Source organism: Vicugna pacos, chromosome 32 (assembly GCF_048564905.1).
Source record: "Vicugna pacos chromosome 32, VicPac4, whole genome shotgun sequence".
NCBI lineage: Eukaryota > Metazoa > Chordata > Mammalia > Artiodactyla > Camelidae > Vicugna > Vicugna pacos.
Window position 1 is genome coordinate 13,421,452 of NC_133018.1, and position 14,432 is coordinate 13,435,883.

At 47.6% G+C, this 14,432-nt stretch overlaps 1 protein-coding gene across 1 annotated transcript in view; it reads right to left on the reverse strand.

The window, feature by feature from the left end:
* Nucleotides 1-7,120: 7,120 nt before the first annotated feature.
* SPRING1 (SREBF pathway regulator in golgi 1) overlaps nucleotides 7,121-14,432 on the reverse strand; it is a 31,491-nt gene continuing 24,179 nt past the window's right edge. The window contains exon 5 of the mRNA XM_072953231.1: nucleotides 7,121-7,309. Coding sequence (XP_072809332.1) covers nucleotides 7,160-7,309 — 150 coding nt within the window. The 3' untranslated portion in view covers nucleotides 7,121-7,159. The remainder of the gene's footprint in view (nucleotides 7,310-14,432) is intronic.

Genomic DNA, 14,432 nt, shown 5'->3' on the forward strand with positions numbered 1-14,432 from the left:
TATGGATTCTGTGCATAAGTCTCTCCTAACTCTCCATTTCCCTGGAAAACTTCTGCTTATCTTATCTGAAGCTGTCTGGGAGGGAGCAGCCTCCAGTTCCCTCAGGAACAAGGTCATACCGGATAGTAGTCAAAACCCTAGGCTCCCCAGCATATTAAGGAAACTCCAGTTATCCGATACAACTGTATTGGAGAAGGGCGCCTGTTAAGACACAAATTCCTGGGTCCCAGTGAAGGCTTTCTGAACAAGAATCGGTCAAGATGGGGCCCAGCCATCTCCTAAGCAATCCTGGAACACTTGAGAACTACAGTTTTACAGTCAGATAGCCCCCAGACCAGATCTCAGTTTCACCAATTAACAGTAGGTTACCTCAAGCAAGGTCCTTCATCTTTCCAGGCTTCCTTTTCTTGACTATAAAATGGCATTGGCGAGAATTAAATTAGATGTCTGTATGCAGGCAAACACCTCCCACGGCTGGCTGGAAGCTATAAGAGTCAATAAATAGCAGATAACCCAAATGGCCATCAACAGAGGAATAGGTAAACCAATGAAGTATGTACATAAATGGAATATTATTCAGTTGTAAAAAGAAAGTTCGGACACCTGCCACAACATGGATGCGTCTTGAGGACATCAGGCTAAGTGAAAGAAATCAGACACTGAGGAATAAATATTGTATGACTCCACTTACATGAGGCACCAAAGGAGTCAAAGCCATAGAGACGGGAAATAGAATGGCGGTTGCCAAGGGCTCGGGGGAAGGGGAGTCAGTCCGCGATGGGCACAGTTTCATTTTCAGAAAACGAAAAGAGTTCTGGAGACGGATGCGGGTGACCCTTGCACAATGACATGAACGGACTCCATGCCACTGACCTGTGCACTGAGAAATGTTTAAGGGGGTGGGGGCATAGCTCAGTGGTTAGAGCACATGTTTGGCATGCACGTGGTGGGTTCAATCCTTAATGCTTCCATTAAGGGGGAAAAAAAAGAAATGGCTAAAATGATAAATTCTATATTATGTATATTTAATCACAATTGAAAAATAAAATAAATGATCGATACTGTTACCATTATCACCAACAACAAACCAAATTTATTCTGGACTCCCCACCTCCATTTCCCACCTTGCCCCCTCAGATGCTCTATAATCAATCAAAGCATCTGGTGGAGGGTGTGGGAGGACGAACAGATGAGGAATGGGAGAGAAATGACAGAATCCAGCCCTCTCATTGTTTTTCTTTTAACCCAAGAAGTCCAAAAAGTCCCCAAGAAGCCACAGAATGCTTATCCCAACTGTGAAGGAAGCTGACGCGACATCAAATATTAAAAGGGTTGGAAGAACCGGCATAGCTTTCCATATAAATGAATCTACTAACATATATGAAGATTGCTTTTAAAATTCAAATATAATTATTTTTTAAAAGGCATCCTGTGAGCTCTGTCTCTCTCCCAACACTGACACTTCTGGGCCGTTGTCATGCTCCAGTGAGGTGCCTGTTGGCAGCCGGCCCAAAGCACTTTGTAACATGCCCTCCAGATCCTAAGTGAAGACTGATCAAAGAATTGGCACTAGCAAAGACAAGACTGAAATCAGCTCTCAAAGGGGTGGGGCTGGGCTATTGTCCCTCTTTGTGGGAACAGCTGCTTAACGGGGAATTGGAGCTGCGTGATTATAATATGCATACGGACTGCTCTGTTAACAGAAGCCGGCTTAACATACTCCAGGGGCCTCCACCTTGCGTTTTGGCAAAGGGTTCTGCAAGGATGCTGTGTCAAACGTTTTTGAAAATGTCTCCTTGACACGGAGGGTGAGTAAGGGCGCCGGTGAATCTCATTACAGCCCTACGCCTCCCTCTGTTGCTCCCCGGCTCCCTTTTCTTGGCTGCTGCCAGCGGGGCACAGCACCGGGGGTTCACCCTGCACCCAGTTTTAGTCAGGACACAGGGAATGCAAGAGGGGAGAGCTACATTTACCTAGGTGGACTGGGGAGCCCAGCTCCTGACAAGTGAGCCCAGCTCACTTGTTGGTCTGCAGGTCAGAGTCCGCAGGTTTGCAGATGCCCCGGGATTAGGGGGGAGGGGCAGGGAAGATGGAGTGAGTTTCACCTAAGTTCTCATAAATGATAACACATCACTGAACAATTAATTCATCTTCATCGTGCTCACCGCCATCCCGACACTGGGGACCTCAAGGAGCCCCATGGACACCCCTGATCTCTGGTTCCCAGGAGGGGGGCGGGGGGAAGCGATCCTTGAGGCGTTAGGCTCTTCCATGTTCATCTTATATAATCCTCCCCGTGATGGCATCCCCTTCACCAGAGGAGGAAACTGCACTTTAAGAAGGTTAAAGTGACTTCACCAAGGTCTCCTAGGAGAAAGTGGCAAGGCTAGGACACACCCCCGGTCTGCCTCACTCCAAGGCCTTTTGTTTGTGAGTTGGTTTTGTTTTTAATTGCACCTGCTCTAAAGAGACGGATGCATTTCTTTTCTTTTTCTATAGGGAAAAGTTGGCTGCTCCCCAAATCCTGCCTGCCCCAGTTCGGGACGATCTCACTGCCTCCTCTGCCCATTGGCAACTAAAAGGCCCCCCGGCCCCCATGTCTGCAGTGACCGAGGGGAAGACAGGGTGAGAGGGGGGAGCCACGGAACAGTTTTAAAATGAATATATGCATGTGTCTCTCCTGCTAATCACTGGAATGCATTTTAAGGAGAGGTGAGTAGAGGGATTAGCTGCAGGACTCCCATTAATGTTAACTTTATTTCAGTAATGAGGTGCCAAGGCATGGAACAATCACGGTGGCTAATACGGTGTAATCACAGTGATGAGACACGCACGCTGGGAGAGGAGAGGGAGGGGTGGGAGTCAGGAGGAGGAAGCCGCTGGCTGGTGGGGACGATGACACTGAGAGGCAACAGGAGCAAAACGCGGGAGGAAGAGAGAGGAGGCAGGTGAACCCTGATGAGGGCTTAGTGGGTTAAAGGAAAGCCCCCGCAGGGAGGAAATAATACTAGCGACGCCTCAGTGAAGCTGCCATTGGCCAGACCAGGTGAGGAACCCTGCCCATTTCACTGAATCCTCATGTGGAAGCGGGTGTTCGGTATTATCCCCATGGCAGAGATCGGCCAGCCGTGTTTTAGGAAAGTTAAGTCATTTGCCAAAGTCACGCAGCCAGTGGAAGAGTCTCAGGTTGAAGTCAGATTTCTCCTAACTGCTACTACACTTTACAGTATGCCCCCTCTGCTGTGAATGGGGTGGGGGGAACAATGTGAAAACACCAGGAGCAGCACCAGAAGGAGGAAGAAAGAAGTGGCCGTGCACGTGGGCACCCCTGCCCCATGGACTGGTGGGTACTGCGTTCGTAGGGCTCCCCACGCCCAACCTCAGCTGTCCATCTGGATGTCCTGGTGATGCTGGGAGCGGGGGATCAGCCAAGTTCCAGGTACCACCTGTAGCCAGAAAAGAACTCAAAGCACCAGGAGCAGAGGCTAGCATGTTCGCTGGCTCTCCAGACCACCCAAATCCTTTAGTTCGAAAAATGCCTGTTGGCAAGAGACCATTCACTCTCAACAGGGCCTAGTGTCTCTCCATATGTGGTCTGCAGGCTCATGTGGGCGCCTGCGGAAAATGCAGCTGATCCCAGAATAAGCACTTCAGGGGGACGGCTCTGGAGATGACCCCTACAGAGCTTGCAGGAGTCCACGGCATCACATTTCAATGTCCATAACCAGTAAGACACACTTTGCAGGCCAGTCCTGCCCCAAATCGATGACCCCATCGCCCCACGGGTTGCTCTAAAGCACAGAGTTTGTAACATTCAGCACATTTATGGAGGACCTACTGTGTGTGTCCCAAGCCCTACTCAATGCCCTGGGGATACAGCAGGGGACACATCTGTCCCTGCTGTCACAGAGCTTACACTCTAGTGAAGAAGACAGACAGACAGGACGTCCTGTCCGACAGGGAGAGTGCTGTGAACTAAAAAAAAGAAACATTTAGAGGAGAGCAGTGATTCCCAACAGGACGCTGCTCTTCAGGGGATAGCAGGCAATGTCTGGAGACATTTCAGTTGTCACAATGGGGTGTGTGGGGTGCCCCTGTCATCTGGGGATGCTCTCACATACCCTTCCAGAGGGTGCCTCTGGCTGTGGGGCAAAGGGGAGCGGGAGGACCAATTGGGAGGCTGCTGGCATCTTCTAGACCAGAAATATGGGGACTTGAACAGGAGCAGGAGAGGCGGGGTGGCAAGAAGTGGTCTGATGTAGAATGTACTGTCAAGGTGGAGCCTGTGGGACTTGTTAACGGATTAGATAAGGGTGTGACACAGAGAAGGGGCAGGAGTGGTGCTTGGAGCCCACTTTCCATTAGGTCCCTGGTCCAAAGGTGTCCCTGAAACATGTGACTCCATGCCCCACTCCTCCCCTTGACCCAGTGGTTCTCAACTAGGAGCGACTGACCCCTCCAGGGAACATGAGGCTGTGTCTGGAGACACTGTGGGCTGTCACCGCTGGGAACGAGGGCAGCTACTGGCATCTAGTGGGGAGGGGCCAGGGATGCTGCTCAACACCCTACAGAGCCCAGGACAGCCTCCCCCTTTCCCATCGCAAAGAATCATCTGGCCCCAAATGTCAAGCATGGCAAGGCTGAGGAATCCTGCCCCACCCCTGCCCCCGCTGCCTCCTCTCACACAGGGCCCGGCCCTGCCAATTTAGCCGGACTTCGTCAGAGACCAGAGATTCCAAATCAGCGCACGTCCGTGGCTAAGGTCCATATTAACTACATCTCACTTGCTTCTGACGGTGACACAGATCAGATGCTGCTGCTGTCGCCGCTGCCACCACATGAAACAAGAATGTTGGAGAGCAAATTCATTATCCAGCTGTTAAGAGCGACAGAGCATACACACGTCTCTCCCAGACTCGGGTACCTGGGAGCTGGCCCTGCTGTATGATTGAGTGGCTGCCAGCCTCCTCCTCTCCGTAACCTTGACACACCGGGGCAGGGGCGCTGCTGCACAAGCTAAAGATCCAAAAGGCAACGTCGGCGGCAACAAATGGATAGGTTAATGCGTTTCATGCCCCCGTCGCTACCAGACTTTCATGGGGGGAAAAAAAAACCTCCACTTGCAGGGTTTAATATCCCAGCTGCTAGGAATCAGTTTCGGCAGAAGGAAGAAAATGGGACATCGACATAGAGATCCGTTTGTATTCAGTTATATTTGCTTAAAAACCGGTTTTGGGTCTGCAGGTTATTCTTGCTGGCTTGGACCTCAAGCAACAAGATATCACACTTCCAGGTGGTATCTTTAAGGAAAGCTAATTAGGATTCTTGGCACTTGTAGCATGAAACACTTTACAATTTTCTTCAAAGCAATTTGCCAACATTAGCTAATTAAAACACCCAGCCTTCCGTTGAGGGACAATGAGAAGAGAGCAGAATCCTCATTTCTCGGCACCTGCTGGAGGGCGAAAACTCCAATTCCCGTTGCTTCCACCTGGTGGAGGTCTTTCTCTGAAGGTGGCCTTTCACAGGTTTTGGCAACCTTCTTGGGAGCACTGAAGATTCCAGCTTTTCTAGCACTTAGTCTCTAAAACAAGGGACATGGCTAAGGAAGGAGTCTGAGCAATTATGACTGGTCCACTATAGTCGGTACACTATAGCCTGCAGGCTGAACTCGGCCCTCAGCCTGTCTGTGTAAATAAAGTTTTATTGTAACATAGCCATGCCCATTTGTGTACATCGTGTCTCTGGCTGTACTCAAGTTACAACAACAAAGTTAAACATTTAAGATGTTTGTTGAGGGCAAAATGATGGCTCGGGAGAGGGGCCTGGGTGGACTTTGGTGAGAGCACAATGCTTTAGGGTGACCTGGTGGATGGTGCATTTCTGGTTTTCCAGATGGGGAAATTGAGGCTCTGAGCTAGGAGGTAGGACTGACCCCGTGTCACACAAGCGATCTGGCTTGCCTTCAGACATCTAGAAGCCCAACCTAGGGCTCTAGCAAACTGAGTTATCCAGCTTCTCAGTAACTGATAGTCAGATGATCTCTCTCTTCCTCCCTCCCTCCCTTTCCTTTGCCTTCCCTCTTTTCTTTCCTTCCCCTGTGCTTTCGGTAAAAATAGTAATCAGAAGAGAAGAAAGTGGGAGTAATGAGTATGGAGAATTGAAAAGCAAAGAAATGACTGAGAAAAAAAAAGCAAAAACATAAAACAAAAACAAACATTAAAAACCGAGCCAGTGTAACACTCAAAGCTGAAAATACTATTGGGCCCTCTTCAGAGAAAGTCTGTTGACCACTGTCCTGAGCTGTCCCCTCACATCTGCCTTGACTGTGATCTTCCACCTGGGAGGGTCGAACTGCCCCCAGCCCTGACCGGGCTTGTCTCAGCTGACCACCTCCAGGTGTCTGTGTCATCAGTGGGGCTTCTGGGATTCAGCACTCTAGGCCGAAACACAAGAACCAACAACCAACGTGGGGAGAAGACCTTCTCCATACATAACCGGGGGCTCAGCCAGGACTCACGCATGTTGTCAACAGAAGGGCGGAGAGTCAGGAAAGAGCACAGACAGTCTTCATTTTAAGTCACCTCTTGACTTACCAACATCACATCGCGTCGAAATGCAGAGTTGGGTCAAAGCCCCACTTCCTCGCTCCGGGGCCTGGGTAAGCCGAGTCCCTCTCGTGGCTTGTTTCCTCCCATGTAAAGTGGGAAACATTGCCCGCTTTGCAGGGTGGCAGTGCTATTTCACTACATCTTTCGAGACCCTGTTGTCAACGCTGTCACACAACATGCCCTCCATCAAGGGCCAGAGGAGACCAAGCGCTCTTTCCCGGTCTCCCCCCGACCCCCCGTTCAACCCACCACTCGGGGGCCTGGCCCTGCAGCTCCCCTCCCAGAGTCTCATACGGTTATCAGCATGAGTCCCCAAATGAAGGCCTTTGAATAAGTGTCTTGGACAGCAGTAGGGCTATGTAATTTTTAAAAGGGAGACTTTGAATTTACTCCCCCAGTGTAAACGAAAGAACTAGGAAAATCCAACAGACTCTTTCTCCCTTTTATTTCATTCTCGTTAAGACTCGCAGGATCACACTCCCCTGCAATTTATCCCCAACATCCCCCTGCCCCAGACCCCACCATCCAATCTGAAAACGCCACTGAGTTCAGAATTCATTCCTCCCTCTTGAGTGCCGCCTGCTGGGTGAGGCCTCTGTTTGGAGGAAGAGCATGGGCTGGAGCTCGCCAGGTCCCTGGAACTGGACGGAGGCATCCGGGGTCACCAATGGAGCTGATGTCCTCTGGTCCTGAGGTGTCTGATGGCAAGACCAATGCGACTTGTTGGCTTGGGGATGGCAGACAGTCCAGACACCCCCTATGATTTTCTCCCAGCCTCACTGGTACACGGTCATCTGCCTTTATTCCACATACTGTTTGTGTGGAGCAGCTTGAAGGGTCCTTACTCATCCAGGACAAAACTGCTCTACAAGGGTGCAGGGAAAACTCTGCTGCTGGCCACACTCTCAGCGTCACCCTTATAACAAGGCCCCTCTGCCAATCAGCCCCTTGAAGGAGGAGCTGGTGGAGGCAGGGCTGGAGGTCATCGGCAGACAAAAGGGCACTGCCTACAGAAGCTGCACAGGACTTTCAGCGTAAGTCAGAGGCATGCGCGTGTCCCACAGACTCGCACACGGCCATGTACAGGGACAGTCTTGCTGTGTAGACCAGAGTGGGCTCAAGCAGACCCTTAACCTAGGGTAACTAAATGAGGAAACAGAGACTCCTGCAAGTGGCCAGGCTTTTAGCTTAGTCTCAACCCCTCATTTCACATCTTGGATCCACTCAGCTGCACTGCTCACGAGAAGCTTCTGAAGACAAAGGGGCTTAAGAGCTGGTTCACCAGCCTGAAAGTCACAGAATCATGGCATCTCAGGGTTGGAAGATGGAAATAAATAGTTACAGAACGCGGCACGTGCAAGAAACTTTACAAACGTTATCTATTTAATCCAAAAAGAGCTTGTCGTGCTTGTTTCACCAGTAAGGAAACCAAGCTCCAGAGCGACCAAGTATCAGGGCAAGATGACGCTACTAGTCAGGGGCAGAACCGGGGTTAAGCCCAGGTTCTTTTGGCTGAGCCCAGCTCTCCGTGTTGGGCTGCACTTCCTCCATGGGGGTCCCCAGTACAACCCTCTACACACTAGCTCTTTGCAAAGCTTTACTGTAAGCATTTTTTAAAAAGGCTTTATTGGGATATAAATACAAAAGGTACACTCAACAGTATGCTTCATATATTTCTTAGCACATTCAGAGTTGTGCAGCCATCCCTATCATCAACTTTTGAACACTTTCCTCACCCCAAAGGAAATCCTGTATCGATTAGCTCCTAACTTTCCCCCAAACACTAAACTGCATCTGGTCTCTATAAATTTGCTTATTCTAGACATTTCATGTAAATAGAATTATACGATTTGTGGCCTTTTGGGCTTGGCTTCTCTCATTTAGCATCATGTTTTCAAGGGTCGTGCATGTTGGAGCTGCATCAGCACCTCATTTCTTTTTACGGCCGAATCATATTCCATTGTGTGGCTCGACCACTTTCCTGTTTATCCATTCATCTGCTGCTGGGCACTTGGGTTGTTTCCACTTTCTGGCTGTTGTGAATAACAACATGTGGTATGGCTATTCCTGTAGGTGTTTTTCTTCACATTTTTCACAAATGACATTTTTACTCCTTTTATTAAAGACTGCAAGTTGGAAGCACCTGTTCTCTCCTTGCACAACACTGCAAATATTTGTTGAAATGACTGAGGCACTTACAAAGGGAGAAGCAGCTGGGTGTGGTGAAAAGACAGTAGATCAGGAGTCAGGACACAGAATTTCTCTATTTTTTTCATTTATTTATTCAATAAAAACTTACTGAAATAGAGTGTAAGGCATTATACTGGATACCAATGATTTCACACCCTGTTTCATCAGTCATTAAAAAAAAAAAGTCGCCCATTCCGTTCTAGAAAACAAAGGTCAGTCATTCATCTTTCCAGGGCCTCACTCTCCTCATCAGCAGAGTGGGGACAACACATACACCAGGTATACCTGGGAAGGCTTGGAGAAGGAGGCAGAATGATCCACCTGAGAGAGTCCTAGAATATCAGGAACTCAACAAATGTAATATTACCCACACGACATGAAAAATGACCTGCATTCATCAACGTCACGTGAGGTAAAGTACTGCTTCCTACTCAATGATCAGGTTTTTCACACGCCTGGAGTTGCCCGTGAAACAAGAACCACACAAGCTCCCTGCTTTGCAGAAAACAGATTCGGCTGTTCTAAGTGGCTGAACACTTAAACACTACCTCCAAAGGTGGAAAGACCTTATAAAGTAGTAGGTCAGAATGAGCAGAATTAGTTGGTACCTGATGATCCACTGTGGAGAAGGGAAACAAGGAAAAAGACCATCCGTAGAATCTTCAAGCTCCTGGCATTGCACTCTCCCATCTTTGCCAGAAGATGGCGATGTGGTCCCACGAGGTTGCATTAGTGCAACATTGGCGATGAAATGACAGGGCATCTGAAGTCATGCTACCTGGAGACTTGTGCACCTACCTTGTCTATCGCATTGCAGAGCTCTGGGCATCACTGAACACATTCATAGGGGAGAAAAAGAGGCACACAGAACAGTGTTTACAAAGGCTACAGGGCTCTGACGAAACTGGCAAATGGCTTGAGGTCTAACTCCAGATGTCACCAGAATAAAGATTGGGGGGGTGCAGGGGGGGAAGGCAAATGAATTAAAACAAAGAACATTATGCAAATTAGAATCAAATAATTACCCCTTTACGTTACATCTATTCCAAGGAATAGTATCATTCATTAAAGATCAAGTAGTATTAGATAAGACACCAAAAGTACAAGCAGTCAAAGAAAAATTAGATTAATTGAACTTCATTAACATTAAAACTCTTAGCTTCAAAGAATACCATCAAGAAAGTGAAAAGACAACCCACAGAATGGGAGAAAATGTTTGCAAATCATGTATCTGATAAGGGACTTGTATCCAAAATATATAAAGAATTCTAACAATTCAAGAATAAAAAGACAACCAACTCAAAAATGGGCAGAGGACTAGGATAGACATCTCTCCAAAGAAGATGTACAAACGGTTACTAAGTACATGAAAAGACGTTCAACATCATCAGCCATCAGCGATACGCAAGTCAAAAAGCATAATGAGATACCACTTCATCCTCACTAGGATGGCTATAATCCAAAAGGCAGACCATGACAAGTACCGGCAAGGATGTGGAGTAACTGGAATCCTCATACATTGCTGGTGGGAATGCAAAATGGTACAACTGCTTTGGAAAACAGTTCGGCAGGACCTCTGAAGGTGAAACGTGGAGTTACCATGTGACCCAGTAATTCCACTTCTAGTATATGCCCAAGAGGACTAAAAACGCATGTTCACACAAAACTCACACACAAATGTTCACAGCAGCATTATTCACAACAATGAAAAGGTGGAAACAACCCAAATGTTCATCAACTGATGAATGGATAAGTAAATGTGGTTAATTTAATACATATGAAGGAATATTACTCAACCATAAAGAGGAATGAAATACTGACAACAAGCTACAAGAGTGAACTGTGACAACATGCTAAGTAAAAGAAGCCAGTCACAAGAGACCACATGCTGTATGACTCTATATGAAATATCCAGAAAAGGTCAATCCATAGAGACAGAAGGTAAATTAATCATTGCCAGGGACTGACGGGGTGGAGGAATGGGGAATGACTGCCAAAGGGTATGGGGTTTCTTTTGGAGGGATGAAAATGTCCTGAAGTTAGTGATAGTTGCTGTATAACTTTGTAAACAACTTGAACTACACTTAAAAAGGGTGAACTGTATGGTATATGACTATTTCAAGTAAAAAAAAAAACAGTTTTTTTAAAAAAAGAATGAAGTACTGATAACATGCTACGACTTCAGACAGGCATTGAAAACATGATGCTACACGAAAGGAATCAGACACAAAAGACCACATATTGTATGATTCCATGTATATGAAATGTCCAGAAAAGGCAAACCTACACAGGCAGAAAGTAGACTAGTGACTGTCGAGGGCTGGACAGATTGGGAGGAATGGGCACGGGGTCAGGGGTGACAGCTAATGGGTATGAGATTTCTTTCCAACATGATGAAAATGTTCTAAAATTGATTGTGATGATGATCACACAACTCCATGAATAGACTAAAATCACTGAATCGTCCACTTTAAGTGAGTGAATTGCATGGTAAGTGAATTACATCTCAACAAAGCTGCTACAAAAAACAGAGTTCCAGGGCTGCTGGGCAGCACAATGCAGGAGAGGCGAGGGGTGGCGGGGAACACACCAATCTCTGTAACCACGTGAACGCCCCCTGGCGCTTTGCAATGAAAAGTGGGCCTTTACCCATCTCCCTGGATCAATGTATTCTTGGTGGGCCGTGACCCTGGCTACCTAACTCCACAGCCGACCTGGCATGCAGGCCTTGTGGTCTCCCACTCAGATGTCAAAGCCCCATTCAAGGGCCATTCATTTGGTTACAAAACGGAAAACAGGATGGCAATTTCCTTTTTTGTTAAATATATTAATATACGTGTACGTGTATGAAGAGACACACACCGAATAGCGGTTATCTACAGATGGAAGGATTATGACAGCTTTTATTCTCGTTACTTCTCTAATTTTTTTTACAATGCAATGTGTCACTCTGTAATTAGAAAAAATTACAGAAGTTAGAAAACATGTCATTCTAATCATAGGTCTTTCCCATCTGCCTCGCTCAGAGTAACACTCCTCTATTTTCACGTGTAAAATCCCAAGTGACAAGTAGTGACATAACTGCCTGTGTCCCCCAACAGACATTGTTATCTGAAATCAGAGACCATTTCTAATTTATCATTCTATCCAACATCCAAAAATGCCTGCTTTCGGTAGGCTTGGTACACACAGTATATGTACTAAATACCAGTCAGTCTCCTCTGTCTAAAGCCCGTATGAAAATTTTATTGTAGACTTTGCATCCTTTGAGGAAAGATCAGTACAACGTCGTTAATGCTTTGTATTAACATGAGGGAAGTATTTCCCTTTTTGCCATTGCTGCCAAGAAATTCAATCGCATCAACTGTACTGCTGTCTCATATCTGCATTCTACTTTAGACTTGTTCTAATTTAATTTCTGTTTTGCTAATCAGTATTACATACAAATATGTAGAGTTTCCTCAAATCCTTTTTGGAAAGAAACAAGCTATACTAGTGTAGACCTATGAATAAGGTAGGACTAAATAAATGGTGTCTGTGCTGTCCAGGTATAAAAAAGACTTTCTCTGGAAACCCAAAGTGACAGTTTATCCTCAGGGGGATGGCAGCATCAACACCTCAGGATGTGATTAGGTACCACGTTGCCACAACCTGAGGCTCAGGATCAACTCGATTTTAAATTCCAGGAGGCTCTCTTCCAATCTGTACACTCCCCGGCAGAGAGCTGGGCACAAAGCAGGTGCCAAGTAAGTACCTGCTGAAGGAACCACTGGGACCGGCAATTCCGTGTCATCACCATTCAACGGGCAACAAAGTGTAACCCAGGGTTTCTCCACCTCGGCACTGCTGACACAGGCTGGATAACCCTGGGGGACGTGTGGGGCATGTGCAGTGCACTCTAAGATGCTGAGCCGCATCGGGGGCCTCAACGAGAGGCCAGCAGCCCCTCCACACACACGTTATGACAACCAAAACTCCTCACACATCCCCCGGGAGGCAAAGCAGCCCTCTCCGGGTCTAGTAGCTACTGGCTAGAATCCCAGAAGGCCGGGGCTGGAAGGAACCTGGTGCACACTCCTGTGTACACTGTCGCAGATGGGCAAACAGGCCCAGAAAAGAGGAGACACCCTAGAGCCAGGAAGAACTCCAGCAGCACAACTCAGTGCTTCCCCTGCCCCTGCTGTCCTTTGGGTTTGCATATCAACTCAGCAGCGCTTCCTTCAAGGGCTGTATCAGTCAGTGCAGCTGCCGTCACAGAAATACCACAGACCCGGGAGCTCTAACGACAGTTTATTCTCTCGCAGTTCTGGAGGCTGAAGTCCAAGATCAGGGTGTCAGTAGGCTTGTTTCTCCTGAGGCTCCCCTTAGCTTGCAGACGGCGGCCTTCTTGAAGCCCTGGTTCGCTCCCTCTTTTTATAAGGACACAGCCCTATTGGATTAGAAGCCACTCTCAAGGCCTCATTTTAACTTAATCACCTCTTCAAAGACTTTCTCTCTAAATATGCTACATTCTGTGCACTGGGAGGTTGAGACTTCAGCATACGGATTTCGGGGGCGGTGGGGGGACCATTCAGCTCATTATAAGGACTCTGCTTGGTGTTAAAAATATTAAGATAAACCCTTCTCACCAGAGCTGTGCTGAAAGGCTAAGTTTACCTTCCAGGGAATTCTTCAAAAACCCTTCCTGGAAGGACAAGCAGCGAAAAGGTGAAACATTTCGTTTAAATCAAGGATGATCCAAACCCAGGGCCAAACAGCAAGCTTCGGAACAGATAACCCTGCTTCCTTCTAGGACCCCCTCCTCAGTGCTCAGAGCCCAGTGTGGCACTTACTACATCACAGGGGCTAAAAGCACAGGTCCAAGAGCAAAAATAAGATCTGGGTTCAATCACTATCCTGATAGCATTTCCCTATGCAAAGAAATTAACTTCTGACTTTATTTCCTTAGACTGAGGATAAAAAGACCTACTAGCCTTGTAAGGGTGGTTGTTGGAATTTAAATAAGAAGCCTTTAGCACCAGAAATGATGGGAAGACAGTCGCTGCTATCACAACAGGCCAAGGCTGGGCTCACATGCGCCTTCAAGGGCTCTGAGGCTGGCACATGGCTCCACCACCTGACGGTAAAACCTGGAGCAAAATTTAGCCTGAGCATCAGGTTAAATCCTCTTAAAATGAAGATGAGAAAGAACACCTGCCTCGGAAGGTGGTGCCGTGTGAAAGAGATGACGGGTGTGCAGAATGGTACATTGTGAGCACTTTCCAAATGTTTTCCATCTGGGCAGGAGTCGTCCAGAGACTGTCCTATGTTCTGCCTTGGTGAATGGGAGAGCAGGAGGAAGGAGGGGGCTGCCACGTGCACTGAGTTAAGCCTCAGGTCTTCGACAGCACCATCAGCAGACCTATTTCCCTCTCCCTGCAAAGGAGACTCCCCTGAGTCCCTGAGCACAGAATCAATCGACAGGTGCCAGGAAAGAGTCCTGGTTTGTCATCACCACCAGATGGTTCTCCGTCCTTCCGCAGAAACAGCTTCATTGTCTTGCAGAGAGGGAGCCCGCAAAGGTACGGGCCCCACGGTCTCCTGACAGGGATTATGCTGAGCACAGAAAACCTATGGAATTGGTGCCACCAA